The sequence below is a fragment of the Morone saxatilis genome, unplaced genomic scaffold (assembly GCF_004916995.1).
Source record: "Morone saxatilis isolate NCDOM2014 unplaced genomic scaffold, NCSU_SB_2.0 Contig12, whole genome shotgun sequence".
Lineage (NCBI taxonomy): Eukaryota > Metazoa > Chordata > Actinopteri > Moronidae > Morone > Morone saxatilis.
The window spans coordinates 18,935,803-18,947,513 of record NW_023339674.1 but is presented as its reverse complement, the minus strand read 5'-3'; the positions used below and the strand labels follow the sequence as shown (position 1 = coordinate 18,947,513).

General features: G+C 40.1%; 1 protein-coding gene across 3 annotated transcripts in view; it reads left to right on the top strand.

Moving 5' to 3' along the window:
• Positions 1-7,664: 7,664 nt before the first annotated feature.
• gatad2ab (GATA zinc finger domain containing 2Ab) overlaps positions 7,665-11,711 on the top strand; it is a 30,202-nt gene continuing 26,155 nt past the window's right edge. The window contains exon 1 of one of the 3 annotated variants that reach the window (XM_035653198.1): positions 7,665-7,792. Coding sequence is in view for 2 of the 3 variants with exons in the window: in XM_035653197.1 (XP_035509090.1) it covers positions 8,083-8,084 (2 nt within the window). In the remaining variant the exon portion in view is untranslated. Of the gene's footprint in view, positions 7,793-7,868; positions 8,085-11,711 lie in introns of those variants that run through there. The other 2 variants (XM_035653197.1, XM_035653196.1) reach the window with 2 other exon arrangements.

Here is an 11,711-nt window from a genome sequence, read left to right as displayed (position 1 = left end):
AAACAAAAACTAACATTTCTAGAAGACAATAAATTTAACGGCTGCCACTATGTAAACGTGCAAATGGCTAAAATGTAAAACCAAAACAATTACATACTGTATTGATTTTCTCTTGTTAATCAAATTGATCAGTTGATGCTTTACAGAAAGAATATGTAATTCATTTGTATCTTAGTTTACAACAATTAGTTGTAAATTCATTCTTTTTAACTTTGTTTCCGATGATTGGTTTCACTCAGATCTCTCTGTATCAAAGAACTATTTGGCAAATCAATTAGCTCCACAATACAAAGTCGAAGTACAATAAAGACACTGCATTCTGTTTGGGATTGGTAAAACTTAGTGGTAACTGGTCCCATTTTCTGCTTTTCATTTTGGTGTAACAAGCTACTGGATCCGCTGGGATATCTGTGTCTGCAGGATCTCTTTATATACATATACAGTAAAACTTTAGTTAACAGCCCGGGATTTTATTTGCTTCAGTCACTGAATCCAACCTGCCTTTACTTGGGGAAGGCCTTTCATTTCTTTTCCCTAAAACTCTTAAGAGCTTAAAGCTTTTCAGTAAAGATGGGAAATACTATCAATTATAAAAATGTTGCTATCAATAACATAGAATTACAAATCATTCATCTGATAATTTGATACTTTGGTGCTCATAGTTTCCGTTTTTTGGGAGTTGCTGAAGCTGGCGACCCTGTTAGCTTTAAGAGGTTTTATACATCCAAAGGACTTCTATAAAATCCAGACCAGGCATCTAATGAGACCTACGTTTATTTGTGAAAATATGTTGCCACACCAGGCTAGCTTGTCAGGAACAACACCATGAGAATGGGTTCTCAATTCTTACATGAAATTGATCATTTGCCCCACTCAGAAGTGCATTTTACAAGCTATTCGAGTCCTGTGTGGAGCAGTAAACTAAATCTACACATACATCTAACATGTATCCTCTGGGGTTGATACTGCACAAATACAAAGCAAAACTTGGGCTTTGTGCTGACTATGAACCATTGTTGAGCAATCCCACTGGCCAGGACTTTTGTGCCCACCTCCATTCCTGCACCTGTTTGTTGAGCTAGTGTGGAGAGGGGAGAAATGAGAAGAGGGCTGCTGCTTGCGTGCCTCTGTTGCTATATGTAGCAGCCCCCAGCAGCTTGAATTGAGATAAACCTGAGAACACTTTCTTCGTATTGTTGCTAAGGCTGTCTGCAGAGGGCAAACTTAGATTCAGAGGTGATTATTATTAGGCAGGAAAAAGGGGGGCTCTCAGTAAGTGAGAATAACCACAGGAATCCCCACACCAGCACCAGGTCACAACCTAGTAGTGGCCCAACATGGTTGCTGAGCTGTGCAGTCCAGCTTTGTCACATGATGCTCCTGTGTCTCTGGGTGTACTTCAGGAGCACCCTGAGGACAACAGCGTACCTCAGGAATGGGAAGAGGCTCTCTGGAAGGTGGCAGGGCTTAGTTTGGACTCTTACAGCAAATGTTTGGAGCGCCTGTCTCTGTTGATCCTGTAGCTGCTGCAGGGTCCTCTGTGGTCCCAGGAAGACCCTAAAGCCTTAGGCAGTATATACGGCCATTCCCTTAGGGACTTAGGCCATATATACTGGCAGTGGGCCAGATCCACTGTTGCGTCTGCTGTGCAACCAATAGTTCTGTTCTCCTTCAACTGCCATCCCATGGGTTATTGAACTGTTAATTATCCAGCATAAACAAATTTGCTCAAAACATCTAATTTTATTTAACAGACCTAATTAATTACCTTCAAATTATACAGGTTATATTTTAAATGAAGTATGATTCATTAAACAAAAAATGTATTTACTCCACCTGTTATGTTGCCACTGAAACCCCCAGTACACACACGTATTCTGCTTCAGCACAATACTTGACTGTATCCTCATACCTCCTGTTTTGATATGTGGTGGTAAAATGACAATAACCAGTTTGATGCTTTTAAAACAGTTTTGACAATTTTGAATACATTCTTATTAAATTATTAAATTATTTTGTGACCATGCCTGAATCTGAGCTTTCTTGATATCTTAATATATAAGGTTGATCGGTCAGCCGTCAAGTGGATTAGTGACCCAACGCAGTGGCCAGATAATGCTTATCCGGACTTCTATACATATTTAAATCACCAGGTAAATAACCAACCTGTTAATAAATAACTATATGATCTGTGATGAGGTTTAGTAGGGATCATATATATGATCACATTTTTATTTTATTTATTTCATTAGTTTTACCATGATGTTTTACCAACAGGATGAAGAGCCTAGCTGAAGCACTGCAAGCAGACCAGGCAGGTCTGTCAGTTTATCCCTTGAAAGTGTAAGGAGTGCGATGTGACTGCAGACAAGACCTGCTTTGAGGCATGGCACAACTAAGTATTTGGATAAAAACAGGACCTATCTGTAAAACATGTAAATGTGGGATTTGAATACATTTCTGAGATTCAATTTCTGTTTTGTTTTATATTTAAAATACATTCATGTGATATCACTGCAGCATACATATTCTGATATCCCAGGTTGTCCTGAAAAAAGTATAGTAAGTACATAACTTGATTCTACATCACAGGGTTAATGTTATACAAGCATGATTACACAAGGAAATGATTACACAAAAACGGCCTAGACCCTTAATGCGAGTTATTGTCCCTCTGCTGAGCAGAGACTGCCACTGCTGCTTTGCCTGTTCTGGGTTATATTATAGACTGACCTACTCTAATTTTACTATTTAGTATTTGTTTTCTAATCTTCGTTTTTATTGGACTTTTTCCTGTTCTTATTTAACCGCCTTTTGATAATTTTATTGAAATTTTATTGTATTTTAATATTGTTGGGGTTAAGTAGTTCTGCTTTTAAATTGCTTTTAATGAAGGATAGGTCTATACACCTATAGCAGTTCCAGTATCAGGTTGATAACGCAATGCATTCATGTGTTATTGCAAGTTTCTTAATTTAAGCATTTATATGCTGATGTGAGAATTATATGTCATGCTATTTCACTATGAAGCTGACACATTAAATATAACACACTAGCAAACAAGTCTTTTCTGTTGCCTGTGGTTTTCTCCAGAGCACAAACAGGGACATGATGACGTACTTTGTGTAAGAGGAGTGCCTGCTTGAGCTTTTTTACATTTTCCCCACCTGTCTGTGAGGTACACACGTTCATAAAAGGAATGTTCCTGTCTGTGACCCAGAAGTGTCTCCACCAGAGTTGCTTGTACACCAGAAAATGATAAAGTCAACCACTTCTGGGTAGTGAATCTGCACCTATCACCTGCTGTCTACTTCACAGGCCCCACTTTCGTCCCGACTAACAAGGTTTGTTAAAATAATAGTTTTAATAATATTTTTTCTCTCTCTGGTAAAATCATACTCATTTCTAGGGCCAGTGCTTTCCACATTGCTACAGTGAAATGTGATACATGCTATGCACATTGTTATAGAGGAACTCTCTGATTTTTCAATACAGGTGTTCAGTGCAGTGCACGTGCAAACACATCAAAATCACTTGCATAAATAATGGATTGTGTCAGTGCAGTTATGTTGCTATGGACCAGGTTGTGTCCAAGTGTATGTCATACACACACATTACATTAGCAAACAACAGGGAAACTCTTTGGACATTTTGAGGATTTAATTTGAGAGCTTTTTTCTGTATTTTATGTTTATGATCCACAGAGCAGTGAAACTGTGTCCGTATGAAAAGGAAGGGCTGATCTTGAGTCAGGAATATCTTCAAAGATCTGGTGTCAAGGTAGCTTCCCTGGTGACAGACCAACACACCAGGATTCCAAAGTTTATCCAGGAACAAAAATCAGACATTGACTGCTTTTCTGATGTGTGACATTTATGTGAAGATGATTTATGTAGTTTATCTAATGTTTTCAAACTGTTCTAAGCACTCACCAAGAATTTTAATGCCACATCCAAGAAAAAAGACTATAAGTAGGTCAAATTGTGGCAAAAGAGCATACAAAAATCACCTCTACAGGCCAGTCTGGTTCTTCCAGTGGAGGAGAAGGACACATTGGAAAAAGTGGACATCTCTTCTCAACCACATCCACAGTGTTCATGTCCATGATAATTTAATTTAATTAGAATCCTGTAATGTAGTCTGAGCTATTATGCACTCATCATCTTTTATGTATTTGTTACTGTCTACTCCCTCTAGCAACAAAGGCCACCCCACCTACCAGCTGGAGAAGGTGCTCATGGATGAACGCTCTCTACCAAATGTGTGCCTTGGAGGGGTAACACAGTCTCATTCTGCACCAAAAAACCCACTTTGGGATGCTTGGCAGGTAAATGATATACTAATCATGTTGTCGATACAGTGTAATAACAGGGCACCGGAGAGCCATCATTTCAAAACCTTTTATTTGGGAATATTCCTGTTTTACATATGATTTATCTGCTGCCTCTTTATTTTCTGGGGCCAGTATCTATTAACAGTAACTATTTTGGAGTAATCTCATACAAATCCGTGTCATTTTGGCTGATTTTGGCACCACCTGAGGCAAGGTGTAGGACTACATTTGCTAGCATGACAAAATTATAAACAGGCAGTAAACACAAAATGTATCTTTGTTTATGCAGTTACTTTGGTAACAGTAGAGACAATATAAATTACTCAAACTGTATGCTATGTCATGTGCTGTCTCCTGTGTTTCAGAACAGCGGTTCCCAACCTAGGGGTTGGGATCATCACAAGGGATCACCAAAGCTTAGCGAGGGTTGCGAGGCCTTCTTGATTTTAAGGTGTGTACGAAAACTTTAAATATATACACAGTAGGCCTATATTTTAGCAGTTTGTTCATGTCTGTGAAGAAAACTAAATGAAAAAATTGTTCACATTCATATTTTGATTACTTAACTTTAGTGCTGTTCCCAGGAGGTGTGTAATGGTCGTCATGACGACAGCCTAATCTGTCTATTCCTTGTTCTTGTCTTGTTTTCTTTTACCATGGCAGTCCAGATTTGACACCGCTTTTCCACACATGCAGTTGTCATTGTCTTCCTCCAGCATATCGCCTGCCTCTTTGTTCCTGTGACTTACCTCCTGCCTCAGCCTATCTCTGCACTGGTGCTCCTTTGTCCTTCATTGTGGCCGCTGTGACACACATACAAACATGTCATTACTCAAAAACTGATTGACAAATGTCCAATACTTCTATGAAATGAATTAACATTGTATTGAATGGATGAATAATTGTGTAAATAACAGATATTCAGAACAGTCCCGTACTAATTTAAATGGGAGGTTTAAAACCTGTGAACTCCCCATCTTCATCAGGGTACTCCTGATGCATACAGAGCACAACACAGGTATGACAACCCGGTTGTGCTTTCCCAGGTATCCCCAGCACCAGGAAACAACACATATGTAGGCCAGGTAGGGAGCACGCCCGTAATGACAAAATATTTAAAAACAATCATATTTATCTCGGTTTGTTTTTGGTAGGTGGTCTCCTGTCTCTGTAATTGGAATACTATGTGACATTGTGGAGCTGTCATTCTTAAATAAATATCAATATGACAGGTAGAAAAAAACATTCAAACACTCTGTTGACTAACAGCGTATAAGCACCCAGATGCCTAAGTTATTGGTCTGAATTTAGAGGCTATTGTATGTGTTGAATTATATTTCTTGGTGGATGTTTTGCACCACTGTATGTATGTACGCACCAGTTTGTGCTTTAGCGAACGTTGTTCCAATGATTGGTTTGGTTGGTCTCCTTTGCTTGTATATAGAAGTAACACGTGAATGTGAGCTGTTTATTATTAGGACAGAGTTTGTTTATTATTGGTAAATTGTAACATCAATATACTATGTTTGCCTATATATTAAAAGCAAACTATGTTGGTTTGGGCATGCATCGATCCTTATGATACTGTAATGTTGTGATCCTCCTCCTGTAGTTTATTTTTACACTGATAATCAACATCATATGCATTGCATAAATGGTGAAACCTGGTTCTTTAGTCCTAAACCTTGACAGTTTTTTTAAAAACAGGCTGTGTTTGATTAACACAAATGCAATTTCTACATATTCCAAATTAATCAATTTTAGTCCATTTACCTTCATCTCCAGTGGCTCCTGGTCTGCCTGGTATGTGTTCAGTGCATTCTGCAGAAAGCAGGCATTCAAGCAGACAGGCTCAAGGCCAGGATGAAGAGTCAAGCACCGTGGCTTTCAAGAAGCTCTCCACATTATATATTCTGAACCTGTTGGAGTATGTGTTATAAAGTGTTTTGGTGCCAGAGATTGAGTACTCTACTGACTGTGTATTCACACTTTTGATCACTGTGGAAGATACATTTGTTTAGCATTAAGCTCCTTGCCCAGACATTCTCGTGCTCTGTGGGTATCATTCTCCACAGATGCACCTGTACAATTATGCTACAGTAAAGTTATCTGAACGGTTAAGGGAATATTCTGTTGCCCAACTTGATTGTTGCAATTCAGTGTTGCAAAAGTGTAAGTCTTCAGTAGTCTCTGACCGACACAACATTCCTTGTTTTGAAGTAAAATGTATCTAAGTGGAGTGACAACTGTGGGAATGACAGCAAGTTGAAGAGAACATTTTAAGCTGAGTGTACAATTATGACTCTCTTAAGTCTCCCACTCTGGCTTTGAAAATTCCGTCCCTTAAATAGAAAAAAATCATACTTATTTCTTGAATGAATTTTGAATTGTGATTGTGTAAAAGGTATGAAAGACATGAAAGTCGAGTGAACGTTTTAAAGTTTGAGTGGGAAGATGTTGAAGATGAGTGGGTATGAAGGGTTTTCTAATTGACTGCCATTGTAACTTCAAAAGCTTCAAAGTAAGTCAAATATTTTGGGTTTAAATAATTTAAGTTTTAATGGGATTTGAAAGTTGAATAATTCAATAGACAGCTGAATGTATGAATGGAGTTTCTAGCTGGAATAGAGTGGATAAGAGTTGAAAATGTATGAAAAACTGTTGAAATATGTGAATTTTGACACGTTCTGTCCATTTATTTGAATGGAACTTATTTCCGAAAGTATGAAAATTGTAATGATAACAGAAAAGTCCCAATTAAGCAGGAAGTTTTAATGTTTGAATGAGGTTTATAGTTGAAAAATGTGGAAAGGGTCAAATGGATACATGACTTTGTACATTTGCCTATTTTTCTAAGTTGTAGTGTCTAAGTAAAGACTGTAAGAGGTGTAAGAGAGTAAGTTAGAGAAGCTTATAAAATAGTTATTATTCAGCAAAAAGTGATTTATTATTTTAATTCACTATATTATGTTTTTTGGGGTAGTCCTGCACACATAAACAGAGTATCTGGGAGGTTTCTGTCAGCAGCCCACACATCATTGTCATATAAACATATAATAAAAACGAATTAAATGAGTACAGTAACCGATCATCAAACAATACAAGTGTGGTGTTTAGTTATTCATATATTTAAATGTTATTCATGCTGGAGTTTATGTTCCCATTTAACGGCTGTCCTGTTGTTGTTTTTACTTTCCATACATCTACAGTGTTTACAATCTGGTAGTCACAAACGCAGCATTTTCCTTCTATCTCAGCAGTTGGAAACTTAACATTTCCGAGGTGTGTATGAACGCAGCATGACGCCGCCTGTGGTGGCTCATTACATTATCTGGCAACCGGAGTGGCAGCGGACAGAAGAGAGGGGATCCCCGGGATTTTTACACCGAAGCCAGCTAACTACTGACATCAAACATCTGAAAATCGCGGGGGAACTCGGTCAGGCTCCTCCTAGACTTCGTAAGTCCGCGTATTTCATTACCATAATCAACTAATTCAGTATTTTAATATTACATTGAATTATGACGACGAGGGGAAGTTTCTCTCTCGCTGTTAGCTCGGCTAACCTAAGTTAAGCTAGCTAGCATAGCTTGATCTCAGCTAACGTGCAAGGTAGGACTTTGTGTGTCGCTCAGCTACACGCACACACCTACCGAGTACGGACTGCCAGGGACGAACCGCCTCAAAGTACAGGGATATTAAAACTTCCCCGGCAAACTTGTGTTGGGATGCACCAATAGTAAGATATAATGTAAGTTTATCTTTCTCGTTTGACCATATTGAAGCTAGAAAGCGCCGAGACAACACTGTCATTTTCTGTGTGCAGTTATCGCTTGATTATTTGTGAACACATTTAGCGACTGTCTGTCTGTCTGACTGACTGACTGTCTGTCTGTCTGTCTGTCTGTCTGGGCAGCCGAGTGTCCAAGGAGTTAGCGTTAGCAGGCTAACTTAGCTCGCCAGCTAGCCTGTTAACACTAGCAGCTCAGTGAGATGGGGTCGCTTTCATTGTCCGTCGTGTATCGCTATTTGGCCGCGTACAGTAATCCGGATAAATATCACAACATCTATTACCACATGTAAAGGTGTGTTCAGCTCATTTTCCTATAATAACCGCTGGTGGCCACAAATGGCTGTTAGCTCGCCGTAGTTAGCCACTGGTTTCGCAGCCGGACAGATGGACAGGTTGTTGTTGGCAAGCCAAGTTAACGTTAGCATGAGGTAGCTTGTTGTTGTTGATGTGTTAGTTGGATATAGGTAACGACGGGTCTTCTTTTGGGCAAAGTTGGCTCACTAAAGTTTATAAACATCATAACCAGCATTGGCACCGGTTACTGCTAATCCGACTGTTCTTCTCAGCCGCTGATGGGTTTGATTTTGGGGTTTATGAGCCATTGATCTCAGAACTTTGTCAGATTAGCTCAACCGTGAAAAGCCTTTTGATGGAGGCGTAATGGTGGACGGTGGTGCCTCCGTCTGGGTGTGTGTCTCTCTGTCCACGACGGGTTGGTAGCCATCACCTACGCCAGACTGTAGACAACACAACGTCTACTTTGTATTTGCACCGGAATATCAATGTTTCTGTAACTGAGCTCGAGTTCACCACATAATGCGTGTAATGAGATGTCTTATTGTTAAGTCTAAGGGGCATCCTCTGTAACTACTACACCGTTCATTCCCCCTTGAAGCCACGTATTTGAAGGCATCCCTGTGCTATTACTCATTTGATGTTAATAGTGAGATGTATTATTTATGAGACGTGTGTCTGCATTAGCAAGGCTTGTAGTGACTGTTAGGGCTCAGCATTAGATGGTTTCTTTAGGCAGTCACTGCATCTGTGGCTCACGCTGTCTGAGTGGACACTTCAGGTCAGTTTTGTATTCACCTGTCTTTGAGGTGTGTTTTAGCTTAACAGCAGCGTGTATGTCCCCACCTCTGTGGAACAAATGCTCTCCTTTTTAGAGCAAGCAGACAGTTTGCACCCTTGGCTAGTGATGGGGGACACATGTCGCTTTGCATTTTATGATGGACCTTGGATTTGCCCGAGGAGGGGTGCCTCTTATGAACAGCCCTCCTGAGAGTGATGTAACCAGACAGGCATGACTTGGGATCCACTCTTATTCTGCTGCATCAGGGACGAAACTCTTTAAAGATACATCTGTATTTTTCACTACCCACTAGGTTGAGGTTTTTTTTTTTTTTTTGCTTTTCTGTGTCCTAGGCTCGAAGGTGACTTGCTCATGGTTGCCGTTGTTAATTGTTTATTATGTTAGTCTTGGTATTTGCAGGACCTTCCTAGAGGAATTTAATCTCACTTCAAGTGTTTTTTCAGTTCTGCTGAGTTACTTTGTGCAGTTAGCATGAATGTGAAGGATCTATTACACATAAATACAGTTTATGGATGTGAAAGATAAGAAAATTGACTTCGCTCCTGTTTCCATCTACATCTGGCTGTGGTGTTATCATAACAGCATCAGTGTTGCTCACTGTAGGGTGACGTTAACACAGCAGTCAGAGTCTGGTCGAGTGTGGGCCATGTCAAAATTCACCAGCTAGACGTTGTCCATGTGGGTGACAGATGGGGGACCCTCATTGTGTTTTGTTAAGCTAGGCTTGAGGAAAAGGTTTACTGTAGGGTTCTTAGGCCCATTCAGACGGCGGTAATCACTGGTTTATGAAGCAAAAGTGAAAGTGAAAATTGGCCTCCTGTTCTGTTGGTAGTTCACTTTGTAGCTTTGAAGCACTGTGCACAAAGTACTTTTTGCTGTATGCCAATGTTTAATTACTAGCATTTCGTTAATGTTTTAAAGCAGTTGTATGATTTGACTGACTTTGGTTCAGATCATGTAGTACTGAAGTCCATTTTATCTATATATCCCAATATGAGAAATTTGCCTCAAGTGGGGAAAAAAATGAAGATATGGAGCTGAGATGGATGGACAGACATGCATACAGATGTCATGCATACAGAATAGACCAACATAGTAAAATGACAGTATGGACAATGAGGATGACTAATTAATGATAGTGATCATATTTGATAAATATGGGTCTGGGAGAATGTTAACCAACTTGTAACTACTATACACACTGCTCACACAGATGGTAAAAATGAAACAAACACACAGAAAACACGAGCTGTAAGGTTCGATTTAAAGACCTCACCAGAGTCAGACTGTTGTCAGCAGGGAGGTTCTTCCAGAAGAAGGGGGGCACGATAGGAGAAGGCCCTGCAGCGAGCTCACTTCTTTATAACTCTGGGGACGGACAGGAGCACTGTATTTGGAGAACAGGACATGGAATACAAGGCCTTTGCTGCTACAGCACGAGAGAAAGAAGAAAACGTTGTTGCTATGCTATGCGTCTGTCACTCTACCAACACGTCCTATTACAGTACAGATTCCCCTAAAGTGTCACTGTGCACCGGCAGTGATAGCGGTTAGCTTGTAAACTTTCTCCAGGGGACTGTGTGACCCTGGTGTCTGTTAGATGGATTCAGTGGGACACTTGCACAGACTTCCTCTAAAACACCTGGATGTTTTGTGAGCAGTACAGTCAGAATCACAAGGAATGTTGTTGTGCTCTGTTTGTTGCATCAGATGCCAGACGACAGGAGTAGTCGTATTGGCCACAGGGTCCCACCCAAAGGCCTTGGGCAATTCTTGGAGCTGGAGGAGAGGAAAGGAAACGACTGTTTCTTGTTTACCCTGTTGGACTTCATATTGACTCAAGCGTGTGTGTTTACATTGTGTTTAGAGTGTGATCAGCGGTTAGAGGTACATACACTGAGTCAAGCGTTGGGGATTGTATTTAATGAAGCTAACCCCCTCAAGTTTTGGTTGTAATGCCCGATGCGGTACCACCCCCTGGTTCGGACTGGGTATGCCTCATTGTAGAAGAGTTCTGGTATCCTTTGACCAGGTGGACCATATGGCTTACAGTGATTGGCCCTTAAATTGTAAAAAGTGGTATTTGTTGTTGGGAGATTGCCCCGCATGCCAGTAGAGGCACGAGGAGGAGGAAGAGAAATTCCTGAATAAGTTCCTCCTCGCAACTAACTACACAACTAAGATGAGAGATGGTTTAAACTGATTTCATTTCTGTGTTTTAAAAAAAAAAAAAATAACTTAAAGTTGAACAAGACAAAAACAAAACATTACAACACAAATAACACCAGGCCAACTGCCACAGGTGTTTTGGCAGGTATTGTGCGCTCTTAGCCCCTGGAAAAGCCGGTTAAAAATATATTCCCATTCCCATCCATCCATCCAGTGCTGGATGCTGGCTAAACTATGTCACCTACTTGCCCCTGGCCACTTCTACAACTATACATGTTTACATTTTTGGATTTTGGGGCACTATTTTCAGAGCTATAACC